Below are 20,162 nucleotides of genomic sequence, written 5' to 3' on the forward strand. Positions count from 1 at the left end.
TGGGCACACACTACATGGCATAATTGAATTACCTGCAAACAATATGAAGAAAAGCTTCATATAACCCTGTGTAACCATACAGAAAACAATCTAAGTTAACACTTCCAGAACACAGACCTCCTAAAGAAAATAATTCATTAGAATGCTTGTATGTAGACTTCATATCTGCCTTCCCAGGTTACTGGGGGTAGAATGGCTTTGTATTTAGTTATTTTAATGCCTTTAATATCCAGGTGTTTGAGTAATTTTTACCACCTGGGGATTAAACCAGCATGACAAAACAAAAACAAAATTTGCATTTCTTTCTTCCTGCACTCTCCTTCTGTTGAAGCCTTACCTTCTGCTCCTTGCCAGAAAGCAGGAGAGAATATTGTAATCTCCCCACTCTCCCATTATTTCTTTTCCATCTCTCCTCAGGACTCTACACACAATCAGACTACTACAATAAGACTTACACAATAAGCTCTGCAATGCTGGCTCCTACTCCTCCCTCCATTCCTCTCCAGAAGCAGCTAGGTGCTGCTGGCACATTTCTATACCTCTGCAGCACCTCCATGATAATACTCTGCATCTGCAAAGCTCTCTCATCACCCTGTAACCACACAGAAAGAGGCTACTCCCTTATTAGCAGCCAGTGATAATTTCAATATCTGACTGCTGAAATACCAAAAATGGAATCAGGACTGAGGCCTAGGAGGATATGAACAATATAAAGGAGGAATTCCTGGATAAATGAACAAGTTCTTCAAGCTCCCTAAAATGAGTGAAGAACAAAAAGTTTCGTTATTTTAAGTCAGTATCAAAACTACCACTTGTTTTAAATGAGACTAAAAGAGCAATAAAACAAAATCTTACAAAAACCTGACAAATTGTACAACTCAAAAGAAATCTCTGCACTTGACATTTCCACTACAAGCAGTTTCTGGAAAAATTTACAATTAGATTTTCATTCACAGTTCTACAGTCAACATTCAGAAGAGTCATGTATTATAAGCAGATGAATCAAATTGACAGGACTATTCAAGCTGATGGTAAACACTATCTCCTAAGCTACAGGGTAAAAGCTTGCATAACCTAAGCTTTCAAAAGGACAAGAAAAATTATATACACCAGTCTTTAAAACTTCCTTTTCATATATTAACCTTAATGTCATTATTTAGAAAATAAAATATAAAACAAAATTATCATTGTGACAAACTTGGAATAAACAAAACCAAAGATCAGACCACATGACAATTATTCCCAGATTTCCAGTGGTTTGGGATTCACATGATGTAATGTATTTTTATTTTTAATGTATTTTAAGATGGTTTTGATTTAGTCTTTTTGGTATTCCACACAGCATCTTATACCTGTGTAATAAGGTTCTAAATTTAATTCCCTTTTACTCTTTTTTATTTGGATATACAACACTTTGTGAACTTCACTAATCACACTAATCACACACAAGAGCTCTCTTTGAATTTTCCTGACCATGCTACTAGGTGGTACTACAATACCTAGCAGAAGCAATGACAGTGCCAGACAAGATTAAGCAGTAGTCCAATACTCAGCTGTGGTATAATCTTTGCTCCCACTCAGCTCAGCACAGTTGTTGCCTCCAGGCCCACAGAGGAACTCTGCTTGGATTTGTGGATAGTAAAGGGCTGCAGGTAAATATAACAAAGCTGCAGCAGAATAAAGAACAGCTAGAAAAATCTCTCCATTAAATCAGTCACATACCGTTACTCCAGATATAATGGGTGCTTTTCCTTCAATTAGTTTATATATTTCTTGGACTGCTTCTTCATCACTCTTGTCTTTAAATCGCTTCTTGGAGAGTTCTTGAAGAGCTTCCTTAAACTGATCAAAAGTGATAGTTCTGGAAGACTTTCCCCTGTTGAAACACAGAAATGGAAAGAAATTACAAAAGAGTGCAACAAGCATTCCAAGAATAGCAGAATGGTTTGAGTTTACCATAGTGAACAACAGAAAACTGCAACAGAACAGGAATTATTAAATTATTTCATATTTTTTATTTCTCCCGAGTAACTGGCTATGACATATTATTCAAAGGTCATTCACTATTCATGTATTCACAAGTAAGTTAAGAATACTGCTATGCAAAGCAAACTACAGAAAAACATTTGAAAACTTGAAAATCCTTCTCTATTAGAGACTGACAAATTTTAAAGTGAGTAATTTTAATTCAATACTTGCTTCCCTTCTTACACCCTCACCTTCATAAAACATTCACAGCCTCACGGAAAAGACAATCCAGCAGTCCAATAAACTCATAAACTCCCCCACAAAATTCAGAACTAAAGACTTGCTGTTATTTTCACTGATAGGAAGCCCATATTTCAACATTAGTAAACTAGTTACTTAGATTTACTTTCAGTGGGAAAGATTTTGCTACAGCAGTGTATGGTGCAAAACCTGATTAGCAGAGCGGGAAATTCAGCCTTTACAAACATCTATCCATACAGTCACTCCTGCAGATCTTTTACACCTGTAGGGCCAAAGAGTTCAATTTGTAAAACTCCTAGATAGAAACTGAGTATTCACTACAGAGATATGTTCAGACAAAAGGGGATTAATGAATATCTGTTTTCTAGCATTCCATAATATTCAGTTTAGACAGGAGATAATATAGAGGAGCACACACTCTTCCTTTCTTTTCCATAATACACAACTATTTTCAGTATTCCTTATTTTAAAATTCAGGTATGGAACCATAGTATCAGTAAGATTACTCACCATTAAAAAAAAATAAAATTCTTTTTGCTATTAATTGTATCACACACAAACCACAACTTTTCTTGTATTACAGATTCCATGATAGCTAGAAAAAGAATTTACATGCCAAAATTTAGCCATACATTTTAAGCTAAGATTTAACAGATAAAAATAGAAATAGAAAAAAAAAGTCAAAAATATGTTCTGATGCTTATATGTTCTGATGCTTATGCTGATGTGACCTTCACTAGTATCTTTATATAGCAGATGCTTCCAGTTGCTTACAACATTGCAAAGCCCTCGAAGTCAAAGAAATATTTGAGTCTGTGTTGTTGGGAAACATGCTATCTAAGATCATCTCTCAGATTCTTTCAGTCAAATCCCCCCCAGCTGGAGCATGCCTCCAGTGATTAAAGGGTGAAGACACCAACAGTTAGGAATTGTTTTCTACTTCAATTAAATACAAAATTGAAAGTTATTCCAGGCTTTTAAAACAAGGAGAAATTCGTTATTCACAAAAAATTCAACATAAAGCAAGCTTTCACTGCTTATCCTAGTAGTATCCTTTATCTTCAACACTGCCCAACATGTAGTAATCCCCTACATCCCTCACACTTCCAGTTTAAGCCAGAAATGAACTTTATCTGGTTTTTGATCAAATTTTGGTTTCTGCAACTACTTGTCTGCTTTAAGTGAAGCATATGCTGGAGTATCTCATGGAATTAGCTACTAGAAGAACATAATGACAGTGGAACTGGAGAATAAAATCCAGTATTTCAATAATAAGAAAGACAAATGAAAGAAAAATCATCCAGGATTCTTGTTAATAGAATTAACATGCCTCTTGTGATGAAACATGTCCAAGAACTTTTAACTGGCTCAAGATTTTAGTTTGCCACTTACATTTTAGTCTGCCACTTATTTAGAAAAAGAGGGCAATGGCAATCACTGCAAAGCTTCAGCATACCAGCACATTAAGGCCCTGTTCACTACAGAGTCACAGCCAAGTATGCCACAGACTTTTCAAATACAGTTTCTGCAGATATGGGTTACCTGCAACAAGTCTCCAATCAGGGCTCCTGAAGGTCATGTTGACTGCTTAGTTTTTTAAACACATATAGAATTTTTGGCTCTTACTTCCCAAGGCAGCCTCATTCATACAGAAGACAAAACGAAGGTTTGCACTGGCAACAGAATGCCTGAGTATATTATTTGGCACAGTGAGTTTTAATGAGGGAATTTCTGATTTGTCACTACTGCTCCCACATCCATGTAGATAAATGCTAACCAAATAATATGAAACAGTCTTGAATTACCAAAATTAATAATTTATTCAAATTATTAATACAAAGGTGTCTTGGTAACATTGAGAACAGACCACAAGTCAGACTTCTCTTCCCTAACTCTAAAAAAGGCCTATTTCCTAATGATATCCAGACCAGATGTTATATTTTGAGGGGGGCAAGCTAATTTTTTGGTATTGTCATGAGGACCTAGAAAGAGGGTCCTTATGACCCTGAGAGACCTTTGGAGGCAGAATAGAGAGAGGCCAGAATTCCCTCCCATTTCCTGCCACACTCTAGAAAAGCCAGGAGAACCGTAAGCTCAGCCCCTTCCCACTCTCTTCTTACTTGCTGCTCACTCTGCTCAGAGGTCTTGGGTAGAGGCTCCTGCTTTACCATCAGTTTGCCACATGCTCTGCAGGATCCAGATCCACTGGGTCCTGGGAAGAGGTGTGGACCCCTTTCCCAAGTCAGCTCTGCTGTAAGGGAGCCTTGGACACTTGTAAGTATGACCATCAAGATGGGATTTTATATATATTGGTTCCTCACCCCATATGTTACTATCCCTTCCATGTTCCAATAAACCTGTTCTAGTTTTAACTTCCAATCTTTAAGTCTCTCTTCCTTATTAATGTTTTATCTTTCCTTGGGAGGATGGATGGTGGCAATAACAATTCTGTTCTCTGGGCTTTGGCTCACTCTGACCAATAAACTGAGACACCAGACTTCAAAATTTAGCTGATTCCATTTTATCTTAAGAAAAAAAAATAAGGAAATGGAAAGTATTTCTTCTAAAATGTAAAAACCACTTTCCCCCCCCCCCCCCTTTTTAATTAAGAGAAACAATGGAATGATCATGATTAACTGGTCCAGAATTTTTACTTTTTTCCAAGAGCGGTCTGAAAAACTAAAGATTCACTACAGCTGAAACTCATTGGGGTACTACAATTAGACATCTGGATGTTGATACAAGCAGGAGTAAATTGGAAAATTGTTAGGAAAGAATATATCCTAGGAAAAATGATCCTAGAAAGAAGATACAACACAGATCTTCAGCTAAGGCAGGAATCACTTCTGGAACACAGGCACCTCTGAGTGCATGGCTGTTTACCAGACAGAAGCTGATTCCCTTGAGAGAAGATGAGGACCAACAAAGATGTCCAGATAACCTTCACAATTCCTCGATGATCATAACATTCTGCTATGATCATAGCATTCTGGCCAAGTCAGAAATAAGGAATTGGACTGAGTGGCTTCACACACCCCACAACCACAAGGCAATGCCATCATCAGTTTTCTCATCATGCATGGAGAGCAAAGCAACAAGAGAGGCACAATGCAGAATGAAGTGAAAAATGCTGTGTTCATTGTCTTGGTTTAGTCAGGGTGAACCAAAACCCAGAACAGAATTACTCTCTGATACTCCCCTCCACCTTCCTAGGGCAAGAAAAAAGGGGAACAAGGCAGAGAGACAGGTTTACTGGAACAATAGAGAGATATGAGATTAGGAACAAACGTACAAATATATACAAAACCTGATCTCAGTGATAGCTGATATAAATGTCCAAAGGTCCCTTTGGCAGAGCTGACCCAGGGAAGGGCCCAAGGTTCTTCCCAGAACCTGCTGGATTCGGATCCTGTGAAGTAATTCAGATTCATGCAAGTTGATGACAAAGCAGGAACCTCTCTCCAAGATCTCTGAGTGCAGCAAAGCACCAAGGAAGAAGTGAGCAGGAATAGGGGAGACTTCTGGACTTCCTGGCTTTTATAGATTATGGCAGAAAATGAGAGGGAATACTGACACTTCCCTGTTCTGCCCCTGCAGACTCCTCAGGGTCCTAGAGACTCTCCTTCTGGGTTCTTGTATTGGTACCATAAAATTAGCCTGGCACCCTCAAAACCGTAACATTCCAACCCTTATTCCATACCATTTTTTGCATACTCATTCACCAGGTTAAGAATTGTCTTTATACAACAGTTTTTTGAAGCCAGGCTGCAGATCTTTACCCATCAGGGCAGGAGAGATGGTAGAGTGTTCGTTGGGATTCATGCCCTTGTGTTGCAAGTTCATCCTGAAGTTCCTCACTACTGTATTATCCTAGAGAAAAAACACTTAACACAACTTATAACTGTTATACAGTAATTAAAACTATACAACCTGAAATTAAATGCTCTCAGACAGAGTTAAATTCCCCTGTGGTACACAATGGACTTCCAACATCTTCTTGTATTACCCACCAAGTATGCCCAGGACCTTGAGCAGCAACAATGCCCCATGTAGGTTTGTCTCTGCCCAAAGCATGATAGAACCAAACAGTTTTTTCCCAACAGGCTCCTTTCACATGCAACAGGGACTTTATCCCCTTCTACTGTATTTAAAAGGACTGATCAGGCAGGAACAACTTGACTGATACTACCCTAATATAAATTAGCCAGGAGGCATGTGCCAAATGTTTATGGCAATTTTTGAAAGTTTCACCATCCACTGCTTTCAGAGTGGTTTTCAGCAAGCCACTGTACCACTCAACTTTTCCTGATGATGGTGCATGACAAGGAATATGGTACATCTCCTCTACACCATGCTCTTTGGCCCAATTAGCTATTAGGTTGCTTTTGAAATTAGTCCCATTGTCTGATTTGATCCTCTCTGGTATATGACATCACCACAAGACTTGCCTTTCAAGGTCCAGCATAGTATGAGCAGTGGCACAAAATACAGGATACATTTCCAGCCACCCAGTGGTTGCTTGTATTTATACCAACATCCCCTCTACTACTAAGGTTTTCACTGTCTGGCTTGTTTGATTGTACAATATCACAATTACAGATAGCCTGTGTGATATCCAAAGTTATATTCACCCCTCAGTCATGGGCCATCTGTATGTTACATCTCATTCTTGATGACCAGAAGCGTCATAAGCCCACTGAGCTTCACCTCTGTACTCCCAGTCCAAATCTGTTTGAAAGAGTTTAGCTGCCTGGTCCACTTTATTGCTCTGCTGGGTGTTCTTCAGTGGCCTGGATCTTAGGTATGCAGACATCTACATGCCATACCTTCACCAATAGTATCTCTATCTGGGTAGTGGTATCTTGCTACAGGATGCTCTTGCCACAGGAAGCTCAAAATGGGCTTCCCCCTGTCCTGCTATTTGTCCCATTTTCATCTTTTTAGCCAACCCCACATGGCATTTGATGTTTTCCATGAATCGGTGTAGAGGCAAAGTACTGGCCACTTCTCCCCTTCAGCAAGGGCCAGGACCAACTGGATGGCCTTTACCTCTGGAAATCGGATCAATTCACCTTCTCCCTCAGTCGGTCCTGCAACTTGCTGTGCAGGAGTTCAAACAGCAGTTTTATACCTCCACTGACTTACCACAAGATGGCAGGATCCGTAAGTGATCAACTTGCTTCTCATCATCTGAGAGTTCATTATATGTGGGGCTTCCTCGGCATGATTCATCCATGTCCGGAATGGCAGCACTCATCAATGGTGTAATTTCATTCAGCCCATGGTCGTCCATTAATCTCCATTCTCTACCAGGCTTCCACACAGGCCATAAAGACTGCTGAAGGGTGAGTGAGTCTTGCTGATCACTCTTTGGCTCTCCAGGTGATGAATAAGGTTACATATGGGGAGCAGGGAGTCTCTGTTGGTACGGTACTACTGATGATGTATTGTAATAGGAGCAGTTGGTACCTGCTGTTCCTCTACCCTCACCAGGCCCACCACAGAAGGCTCATCCAAAAGACCAGGCAAGGTAGACAGCTGGTTAATGCACTCAAGTTTTCACAGCTTTTGAGTTCCTGAAATACCTTTTCTGAAGAAAGTAAATATCAAGGATAAATTGAGTTATCTGGACCAGTAACTACAGGGTGTGTCTCCCAGTCATTCCCAGTTAGGCTCACTTCAGCCTCCAGTACAGTCAGTTCTTCAGACCCTCCTGTGACTCCAGAGATGGTAATGGAGTCCCCCCTTCTGTAATTTGATGCTATCAAGATTCACTGTGCACCAGTGTCCACCAGGACTCTATACCTCTGTGGTTCAGTAGTGCCAGGACATCAAATCCATGCTCTCCATTCAGTAAACTGAATTATCCCTCTCCTCAACCTGGCTGCAGGCAGGGTGCCTCTAACCTTGAATACAGTACCCACATTGAACAGAGGGGTTTGTGCGGCACACTGGACTCTCATAAACTTCTTTTACTCACATTTAGGTTGGCAATGCACCTGCTCGGGCCAGCAGGTATTTCTTGGGAAACCAGAGCATCCATCCTTTTGGAAACGTTCTCTCTAGTGGCATTACTGTGTAGCTCCTGTACTCTTCCATGCAGAGCAGAGGTGTGTTTGCTGTGTATTGCCACTCAGCATGGTCACTCTGATTAAGCCACAGAGAAACTCATGTTGCACTCTGCCTATCCTGAGCTGGTCTCCTAAGAGGGTGTTTGCTTCCAGTGGCTGACACGTGGATCCATTCAGGAGAACAGCTGTTATTCTCCCTCTGGACAACTTATGCTGCCTCCTGGAAGAGGTTCTGTACTACTCAGCCAGTTTTTCACAGCTGAGACATGAGACTGTAGTGAGTTAGAGACACTGTCTTCATACTGCCTTAGATGGTTAGCAAATTCACTGACTGATGGTGGTGTTTTGCTATTTCCCCTTAAAATGTGGGAGTACATAAGAGGGGCACTCTGTGTGAGCTTTTTAAACAGGCCTCCTGTGTGGCAGCTCATCAGGATTAGCAAGTGTTTCCCCATCACCATAGATGACCTCCCAGACTGCTATCTCTCTCAGATAATTGATACTTCTTTCCACAGTGTTCCATTTAATAGGATATCTAGTATCTTCCCTAAGCAGATACTGGCTTTTTACAGATGTTAAAAGATGTTTCCAGAGACTGTGAGTGCTGATTTTTCTCCCAGTGAGAAAACTAACTCAGTGCCTCAATCTCTGGCTATTGATCCCATCTGCCGAGCCTCTCTGCTTCCAGATTTTTGTATTGGCTCCATTGTCTCAACAGTAACCATGAAATCAGTGACTCACCCTCATTGCAAGCATAATAATTTCTTAAATTTCATAACTTTTTCAGAGACATGGACTGAATAACTATCTCAGGGTCTGAATCATTATCCAGTGATGTTGCCTTGCCCACTGTTTTTCCCTCTGTCTCTCGAGTCATTGTCCCATGCAGGGCAAAATGGCAGACATGATGTATATGCACAAAACAAGATTTATTGTAAATAGCAGAGTCTTAAAAATTAGACTAGAAAAAAATAAATTTGATTACTTGAATGTTAGGTTATCTGGGTATTATGGTATTAAAAAAAGTGTGTTAGAATAAAAAAACAAGAAAGTACCCTAACAAAAAAAATGCAAATAATGAAATATCCAGATAAATCCACAAGGCTGATGGTTTGAGTGCTAGAAACCTACTTATCAATAGATCTTATACTATACCTGGAACAATGATTAAAATAATACCTATGACCAATGCGATAATACAATTACTGCAGTCTCTAAAAGGATCCTACAGTCTCAACTTTTAGAATTCATTTGATATTTGTTACCCTTCTCTGGGTACAGCCACATGTCCCTTTGTTCTCAACCTCTTGAGGATTAACCACTCCAGCAAGCATCCCAGCTGGAAGGGAGAAGGTCAACCACACCTTCTACAGAAAGCATACAGGAGATTCTCTAATCAAAGAAAGGACTAGGCCTTTACAGAATAAAGGATTGGCTGATGACATTTAACTACTGAGCCAATACCTTCAAAATCCTCTACTGAAGAGTAAAAGAGAAAAAAAAAAAGGAAAAACCAATAAATCCTTCTCCCTCATTATATAAATTCTTTTGTTTATCTGTTTGTTCTTGTTTGGTTTTTGTTTGGCCTAGTTGAAGCCAAGCTGAGCTCTGTAGCTCTCAATAGAGGAGAAGAGCTGGCACCACAGATACCAACTCGGCCTTCTATTGGAACTTTCAATACTATCACCAGTTCAGAGTTTATTATGTGCTTTGTTTTCTGTGGAACCTCCCCAGCTCCAAGATAAGGGCCGTGAAGCTGAGAGACAAAGAATGTGAGACTAAGACAAAGAGTGAGTGAATCACAAAGGGAAACTGAGGTAAGCCCACCGAGGCAGAGCACGCTGCTACAGCCCCCATCTCTCACCAGATGCTCTGGCTTCTTAAGCTGCTTTCTGGGAGTGGCTACAGGAGGGACAGGCACTGGTTCAGACCGAATTGGGGTGGTGGCCGCAGTTCCCAGCATGGTAGCGCCACGGGTCCCGGCTCTCAGGCTGCCGGCACCGGGCGGCTGCAGCTCCCAGCGGCACGGCACCGGCAGGAGGGGCCGCGGAAACACTTAAAGCAGCGATTTCCTTGCTTAAATTATTAACAATGAACCACCCCTGGAACACATTCAGATTATTAACAGAGGTCCTGAAAAATAGCTAAACTATTAACCTGACTTCTTGCGACATGACAATCAGACATAGGAAATGAGACATAACTCAATTAATTTTCATGTTAACACCCAGTCTCCTCAGGATTTTGATAGCCTGTAACCTTCCTCATTGCTTTCTTTCCACATACAGTACATGTTTTGACTGTGCTGACATTCAAGGAACATAAGTTACTTCTTTTAATGCGACCAGTTAACCAAGAGCAGGATGTGGCACAGAGAAAAATGGAATCTCCATGGCAGAAATCAAGCAGTTACGTAAGACAGTGCTATTTTTGTTAGACTCAGAACAGAAAACCTTAGTATTTCAATGCATCATATACATCTAAATGAAGGCTTTTAAGCAACAAAGAACAACAAAATTGGCAAACACAGTATTTTTGAAAACCACATATGCTAAACTGCAACACACTCAGAAATTATGTTGACAATCAGTTCTGTAATGTGGGTTTTTAAAGAGAATATCAAGTCTACATCAAAAACACAGGTTTGCTCAATTCACCTTTTGCAATAACTTCAATATGTCCTTACCACTCTAGTTGGACTCTAGTTGTGAGTGGAGACCAGTTGGAAGTGTGCTTCTAGTGGAGTCCCTCAAAGGTCATTACTGGGACCAGTACAATTCAATATATTTATTGATGACCTGGATGAGGGCACAGAGTATACCATCAGCAAGTTTGCTGATGACACAAAACTGAGTGGAGTGGTTGACCCCCAGAAGGCTGTGCTGCCATTCAGAGGGACCCAGGCAGACTGGGGATTTGGTCAGGGAGAAATTTAATGGATTACAACAAGGGCAAGTGTAGAGTCTTACATCTGGGAAAGAACAACCCCAGATACCAGTACAGGTTGGGGACTGAGCTGTTGGAGAGCAGCACAGGGGAAGGGGGCCCAGGGGTGCTGGTGGACGGAAGGATGACCATGAGCCAGCAATGTGCCCTTGGGGCCAAGAAGGCCAATGGCATCCTAGGGTGCATTAGAAGGGGGGGTGGTTAGTAGGTTGAGAGAGGTTCTCCTCCCCCTCTACTCTGCCCTGGTGAGGCCACATCTGGAATATTGTGTCCAGTTCTGGGTCCCTCAGTTCCAGAAGGACCGGGAACTGCTTGAGAGAGTCCGGTGCAAAGCAACCAAGATGATGAAGGGAGAGGAACATCTCCCTTATGAGGAAAGGCTGAGGGAGATGGCACTCTTCAGCTTGGCGAATGAGGAGTGACCTCCTCAATGTTTATAAATATGTAAGGGGTGGGTGCCAGGAGGATGGAGCCAAGCTCTTCTCAGGGGTGACTAATAGTAGGACAAGGGGCAATGGTCATAAACAGGAACATAGGCGGTTCCATGTAAATATTAGGAAGCATTTTTTCACTGTGATGTGCCCAGTGCTGTTGTGGAGTCGTCTTCTCTGGAGACATTCAAATCCCACCTGGATGTGGGATTTGAATCTGCTCAAAATGACTCTGCTTTGGCGGGGGGGTTGGACTAGCTGATCTTTCAAGGTCCCTTCCAACCCCTAACTTTCTATGATTCTATGATTCTGTGAATGAATAGGGAAGCATCAAACATTGAATTCTTCTCATGGCATAGAATGAAACACTTTCAAGTTAACCTGAAATTGAAATAAAGCAAAAACAGCTCAACAAAAGCAAGCAGGCTAACATTTTTCAGAGAGCTGATGCTGCAGTCAAACGACAAGAAACAAAAAAACCCAGTAAATAAAAAAAAAAAAATCACAGCTGCTTCCATTCAAGCTTAAGAATAAATCTGGTTGTCCTGTCAATGGGATCCTTATTTAGAGCATAGTCCTTTAATCTTTATATGGATACAAAGAAGCTAATTTGACTTTGAGTGGTGTGACTTCATACATATCCTACATTCTTGGAAAAAGTTCTGTTGCAACATTACCATAAGGAAACCATAGAAACATAGAATGTCAGGTTGGAACAGACCTCAAGGATCATCTGGTCCAACCCTTCTAATATTATTTTTTATATGGTATGTCCCAGCACCCTGTCAAGTGAAGACTTAAAACTTTCCAAAGTGGGACAATCCACCACTTCCCCTGGGAGACCATTCCAGTGTCTGATTGTCTTCAAGGTGAAAAATTTTCCTTGTTTTCAAACAGAATCTTGCCAGAAGTAACTTGTGCCCATTGCCCCTTGTCCATGTGACACCTTGTAAATAGGGAGTCTCCATCATCTTTGTAGCTGCCCTTTTAGTACCGGAACATTGTAATAAGGTCTCCCCTAATCCTTCTCTTCTCAAGGCTGAACAGACCCAGTTTTTTCAGCCTCTCCTTGTATGGAAGGTGCTCCAGTCCCCTGATTATCCTCATGGCCCTTCTCTGGACTGTCTCCAGCCTGTCTGCATCTTTCAGCAGGGGACCAAAACTGAACACAGTACTCCAGGTGATGTCCGACAAGCATGGAGTAGAGCAGGATGACTTCTTTCTCTCTGCTGGTGATGCCCTTGTTGATGCAGCCCAACATCCTGTCAGTTTTCTTTGCTGCTTTTAACCAAGACACCCAGGTCCCTTTCCATAAGGCTGCTCTCTAGCCAAGTGGATTCCAGTCTGAACTGCACTCCTGGGTTATGTGTTCCCAGACACAAGACCTTGCATTTCTCTACACTGAACTTCATTAAGTTTCTGCTAGCCTATTTCTACAGTCTAAGTCATCCTGGAGGGCTCTGCCTTCTGCAGTGTCAACCTCTCCACTCATCTAGGTGTCATCAGTGAACTTCATCAGGGTCCTATTGATCCCAACATCCATGTCTCTTGGAGGTACCCACATGGAGGCTGTGGGGTACCATATCAAAAGTCTTGAAAATGTACTTACCTATTACGGAAATAAATTCTCTCTTTTCACTCAAGCATCAATGTAATTTCAAAAAAAAATAAATTTTACTGTTCAGTTCTTTTCCAGAACAAGCATTGAAATAACTTCCATGAGAAGATACAGAGCAGTATTAACTCCTGGAAAGTCTAAGAGTTTTCATGTAGAAGCTGAAAACTCATGTCCTGCTAACACTTATAGCTACACCCAAAATATTATTGCTCATGTGTGTCCTGAAGAAATACATAAATTGAGAGGTAAATTGTTGCTTTACTGTAATCCATGCCTTCTAGTCCAATACCCGTTCTGGATTGTTTCTCTCATTAGTTTCTGTGGTAGCAAATTTCTCCTGCATCTGCCCACTTATATTTTATATACCTCAAAAACTATCCCTGTGCACTTTCCATCACAACACAAACTTGCAGTATTTAACAAGTTAATTTACAATCTGAATTAAGATGCTCTTACTAGTCATAACATCTGCAGGAAGTGTCATATACCTCGCAAGTTTTAAGTCCAGGCCCTTGAGCTCTGAGACCAAAACAATTCTATGTAAGCAAAGCAGAGACTGAAGAGAAAAAAACCAGATGGTTTGCAAATCACAGACGTCTATTCCTTTCCTGATAAAACTCCTAAACTACAGTAAAAAATCCAAAAATAACTCTACCACAGAAAATCTGCCAAACAAGTAATTACAATAAAGCTACACCCAGCTTCAGAAATATGACATTTTGATTTTGAGGTAGTCCTCCCTGGGAGAGAGATCATTCCTCTCTGTCTGTCCAAATAGGGAAACATTTATTTTACAAGTGGAAGTCTCTGTTGTACCACAGGATTTTGCAGAACACTCCATGCCAATGATGTCTTGGAATTTTGTGAAAGCTATAAACAGACAGTGACCAAACTCCCTATGGGAATCTATATCCTGCTCTGAATCAAAGGTTTGTTTATCAGTCTTTGCAGTGCTGACTCATGAGCATGTCAATCCAAAAGAAATGAAGATGTTGTATCAGTTAACACCAGTGCAGATACTCTTTCATTTACATCACACATCTCTCAATTCAAAACATTAGCTGTATTTAAAAGATCTAAAAGTTTACAATAAATGGAGGCTTATCCACGTAGTTTTCTATCTTATGGACATCATCATTGCAAACCACGATGACAAAGAACAATTGGAAAGCCTTCAATATACTGGAATGAATTGTGAAAACAGAGAGGAGACTATATGAGAAGAAATGTAAATTCAAAATAAAATGTAAATTCAAAATGTCAAAATACCTTAGAAACTCTTCCTTAATAAATAAATAGATAGAAAACAGCCACCAAAACCCTCACAATAAACACAAGCCATTCCAAACATCAGAAACCTTGAAGATTAAAAAAACCTCCTTTTTGATGCATCTGTTTTTCATTGTCTGTCAGGTCACAACTCTCCAGCTTTAGAATATAGACTGCTGAACAGGTGCTGCCCTCTTGACTTTTGCTTTGATGGCACTTTCTGTTGAATTTCCAAGCAGGAATTACTAGTCTTACATTAGCTGTATATGTCAGCTCTTACTTACATTTAGAAAATAAGGCTTCATGTCTTTTTTACTGAATTACTATATCTATTCTGAAGGCGACTTTCTCTTCAAAGCTACTGATTTTACCAGCTGAAGCCAGAAAGTCAAATATTGTTCCAAAAAGTCATTTGCTGACAATGTGTTATTGTGGTGCAAGAAGGATATTCAACAAAAATCCATTCACACAATGTTTGGTGCAGAAGGGTAAGTTTTCTAAATGGTGTCCAGTTACTGGTGCTCTGTGCTCTTACTCCAGTGCATACGTCAGAAGACTGTCTTACTTACCAGATTCTTAAATACTGATTTATTTGTGATACAAAATCTTCTGAATGAGGACCACTAATCAATTTCCACAGGAGCTAATTCAACATCTAGGCTTTCATACTCCAGTAGCACTGCCTGTAGGACAGACTGCTGTTCATAAGCAAATCAACTGTATCATCATAGCCCATAAAGCAAAATTACAAATATGCCCTTGCAATAAAAAAGGGATGACACTAAATTAACAGGTTAAGACAATGCCACGTGACATATAAACTGTTAAACTCCATGTGCTGAGTACTCTTCACTGTTCATTTTTAACTTGTACCAGGACTTACTGGGAGAAAAAAAAAAAATTTACTCAGATTATAGACTTTACTCTCAGATTTGCATCCACACCACTCATTATTAGCATAGAGAAACGTCCTGAATTTAAACCACAGTTCATCACCATTTTAATCTGAAACTTATTTCCAATATAATGCTTGTAAAGTATCAACATACTTTACTTTTTGATATACATATTAACATCTAGAAGAGTGGCTATCAGCTACTGAATGTTGTGTATATTTTCTTTTATTATAGATCCCATTAGGCACTTTCTCTTACTGTTTTCTGATACTTGAAACTTATCTCTCAACTTAATAAAAACTTACAAAAAACTGTAAGTCTATAAATGCCAAATTAGTTCCTATTTCTTCCTTTGTCTACCTAACAACTCTTTTAAGAGTATCAACTCACCTGCTCATTTCTTGTGATAAATAGATAAATAAATAAATACCACCATGAAAAAACTAATTTAAAACTCTCTCCCTAGACATTCTCCTGTAGAGCTTGCACACTGCTCACAAACCTAAAAAACTTTCCATTGATGCCACACCAAACGAGAATCGCACATGCTGTTTTATCCACAAGAGCACACTGATTTTCACGTGAATTACAAGTGCCCCAGACATCTGTTTCTATGCAGTATCCATCAAAGAAAGAAAAGGTAAGTAACTTAAATTTGCCATACTGGTTATGTGAGAGACTGATAAAAACCTTTTGACCATTTTTTCTCAAACAACTACAAAGCTGAAACAGGATGTGCTCTGTAGAGGTGGTGTAGAGAACTGTTTCTGTAAAGTTCTCCCCCCGCTGTGTAGCAGCCATGCTACCACAATGGCTACGTAACCGAGGCTCACAGCAGCAGTCGGATACATTATGGGATAGTAAGGGACTAACAATCCCCTCCCTCTCTCTGCAAAGAACTTTTGAGAAAACCCCAGAGCACAGGGAATCTCCAAGATGGTTATAAAAGAGTGGGAGACCAGCCCCAGGGGTGCACTTGCCACCACAGAAATCCAGACAACTATCAAAGAGACTCTGCTGGATCCAAGGGTGGTGATATTTACCTTCTCTCTCTCTCTCTCTCTCTCTCTCTCCTCTTTCTCTCTTCAGTTTCTTCTCTTCCTCTTACCTTTTGGTCAGATATTAGGCATTGTTGTCTCACTTCTTTGTTAGCTGTTATTATCTTAGCCCATTGTTAGATAATAAGTTTTTTGTCTAGAATACCCACTACTCCAAAATAGTAATGTTTGTGTTTTAAGCAAAAAGTCAACTAAAGCCTTGATATTTAGGACCAACTGTCATGACTCCTGGGTACTCCTGTTTGCAGAGCAGAATGGAGTGTTAGAAATTTTCTGTCCCATCTGAGTCACTGTCATGACTCCTGGGTACTGCAACAGACTATCTAAAAGATCACCTCCTCCCAGCTCACTGAATGGGACAGGGCAGGTTACTACGTGTTAATTAATTGAGACAGGAAGACTAAGTATAAGGAGTATCAAAAGAAGATTCATAACGTGTTTTCATTTGAGAGGGTGTTTTTTGTTAGGTCTGAGATTCATCAATAAATCACAAAAAAAAAAAAAGCTCTTGATAAACATTGCAGAAACAGTTTATTATACCATCCCACTACAGAGATACAAACAGCTGACATAATTAAACTTGTCAGCAGGACCTACAGAGTGAGCCTCCCTTGGGAGTTGAATTCAGAGGATCTGAGAGGCCTAAGTTTAACAGGAGTCTTCCCACAGAGACAATGTTGATTCCCTGGAAGTTATTCTCCCTACGTTTTTCCTCTTGGCTCCCCCTTTTATGCCTGGGATATACCATCACGTGTGACCAGCACACCCAGCAGGCTGGACAGAGGGTGAGTAAATCCCTCCTTATCTATTAATCCACGGTGTGTGCTTACCCCAGCACCATGGGGGGGCGGGGGGGGGAGAGGGTGGGGAGGTGGTGGTCTCAAGCCTGACATTAAGTTCTTAATTTCACATAAAATATCTGTCCTCTACATACCAAAATTATTTACTCCACCACAGGGCGCACAGGCTAATTTTAGGGTATCAACACAAGGACCCAGTGAGAGAGTGCTTAGGACCCTAAGGGACCAAGTGGGACAAAACAGAGAGGAATCAGTATTCCTTCCCATTTCCTGCCATGCTCTATAAAAGCCAGGAGGACTGGAAGCCCCCTGCTTCCCACTCCCTTCTTACTTGCTGCTTCACTGCACTCAGAGATCTTGGAGAGAGGTGTCTGCTTTGTCATCAGCTTGCCACATACTTTACAGGATCCAAATCCATAAGGTTCTGGGAAGAGCCTTGGGCCCTTTTCCCAAGTCAGCTCTGCCATGAAGGACTTCCAGAACCTTAAATCAGCAATCACCTAAATCAAGTTTTGTATATATATATATATATATATATATATATATATATATATATATATATGCTCTTTATCCAAGAGCATATATCTTTATCTTTATCTTTCTTTCTTTCTTGTTCCCATTTCATCTTCACCAGGAGGGTGGAAGGGATGAATACAAAGCAATTCTGTTCTCTGAGTTTTAGTTCATCCTGACCACTAAACGGAGACATTCTTTTCCCTAGTGCCACTGTCAAAAAATAATTCAGAAATTTATAATGATATAATTATTTTGAGCAAGATGTACTCTGTATATATACACACACACAAGTTAAAATTGTAGTCAAAATGGCACACAACTGGTATCACAGCTAGCACCGAGAAAGGACATCCTGGAATAACTAGGCCTTGAAGAAGGCCATTAGTTAAGAGTTTGTAAGGGTGTCTCATGTAAATCACCAACTTGACAGACAACACTCAAAGTCTATATGGATAACTGGACCTAAGGAATGCAGAAGGTGAGAAAGAAGAAACCAAAATCAAGAAGATCAACTGCTGAACCAGTCTTGGGTAGTTAGAGAGCTACAGAACCTGTAATATTGTGTCCTTCAGGTGAATTTAGCTCAATGACATTAAAATGGTAAAAATCACACTCCTGGGTCAAAAAGACACCTGCCCAGGTAAAGACCCTTACCCTGAGCATAGTGATAGTAGAAATAGTGATGTAACCATATGTAACTATATGTAAATTGCTAACCAATAACTGCAAGAAGGATAGATCTGGAAGCTTACTAACTTTACAGTTTTGTGTATAAATATACTGAGGAAAATCTTGTTTGGGGTGCTTGTTTTGTGGTAAGGCACCAAGCATCCAGTTTTGTACAAGCCTGCAATAAATAACAACATCTCCTTCCTAAACACAGTCCCTTTGTCTCTGTTTCAAGAGCCTAACTTAAAACCACAAACTAACTTGGCATGCAGCAGTAGTAACTGCTACACATAGCTATAGTCATAGCTTGTGCTTGGCCAAGATGGTAAACAGTGCAGTCACCATTTTTCATCTCTCCCATACCACAGAGCCTCATTCTTGCAGAAGTGAACACACAACACCTTTTTTGTGAAATACAAGCTGCACATGATGATGAGTAAGAGCTGCCTACCCTGTCCCCTGTGATCCACTTGTCAGTGTCAGCCTCTTGTATCACTGCCACACTACTCTGGGTAAGATAAAATCTCCATTCTCAGCACTGCCAGTTTGATTCAGATGCTTTAGAAACAACACCCACACTGAGTAACAATCACCTTAAGTGTAATAAAGCAGACAAATCCAGGGTGAATTGGTAATACACTGGGGACCATGAGTATAACTGGAGATGTTGTACAACCGAGTTAGATTCCAAACAATTAACACAGACTCACCTTGTTTTCTCCTACTGATTTTTCACTTGTGTAATGAATTACAGTTATGTTATAGTATCAGTAGTTAGATGAAAAAAAAAACCCAACAAAACTCGTACACGCTCTATGATGACATAAAAGCTATCAGTTGCATCTATTACATATCATAAAGAAATACATCTCGCAGCAAAACAACTGCTCCTCTCACTATCTAACTTTCTTTTTTTAAACAAAACTGAAGGGCATAGAATAAAGAGCCAAGACATGCACGATGAAGCAACTATTGTCTTGTGTCATGAGAGTCACAGGCTGGTGCCAAAGATCACCACTGTTCTGCAGCTGCTGGTTCCATGATCACAAATAACACTAAGTGGTACCATGCTCTGCTGTATCAGCAGACACAAAGGGATGAACAGGTGTACAACACTCCTTGTCATCAGATGATGGTGGCTTATTCTTCTCTTCACAGTCACATACGTTACTGTCTGCTGAAGGAGCACTACAGAAACCTTTTTACTTCTCTAAGTATCCTATAAAGTCTGTGGGAAATCATGAAGAGGGTAACAGTGTAAGACTAAAATATTCCCAACACTTCTGTAACTCTCCCAGAACAAAGTTGAGGCAAAGAAGGAAGACAATTTGGTGCTGCTAAGGTTATGCTCTTCATTTTCTTCTAGCACTTATTACCATCCTTTTGCAAAGCATGCCATTTAAAACACCAAGCTAATGCCAAAAAAGCTGGAGCATTCACCTGGCACAATGCAACAGGCTGGACCACCCATCAGTGCAGCATCACATAGCTGTGGCTGAATTGCTTCCATTCCTGCAGCTAGCACAGTCTGCTGCAAGCTCTTGTTAGCTGTGTGCTATGTGGCTTTGCACAGCACATGGAAACATTGCCTAAGGGCATCTCCAGAAACAATTACTGAAAAGTAAAGGCATCAAGGCTTTAGGAATATCATACATTCAA

General features: G+C 40.4%; 1 protein-coding gene across 1 annotated transcript in view; it reads right to left on the minus strand.

The window, feature by feature from the left end:
• Nucleotides 1-20,162, minus strand: part of TPPP (tubulin polymerization promoting protein) — a 57,206-nt gene that overhangs the window by 16,038 nt on the left and 21,006 nt on the right. The window contains exon 3 of the mRNA XM_071736243.1: nucleotides 1,723-1,876. Within this exon, the coding sequence (XP_071592344.1) occupies nucleotides 1,723-1,876 (154 nt within the window). The remainder of the gene's footprint in view (nucleotides 1-1,722; nucleotides 1,877-20,162) is intronic.

Source organism: Heliangelus exortis, chromosome 2, assembly GCF_036169615.1.
Source record: "Heliangelus exortis chromosome 2, bHelExo1.hap1, whole genome shotgun sequence".
NCBI classification, from domain to species: domain Eukaryota; kingdom Metazoa; phylum Chordata; class Aves; order Apodiformes; family Trochilidae; genus Heliangelus; species Heliangelus exortis.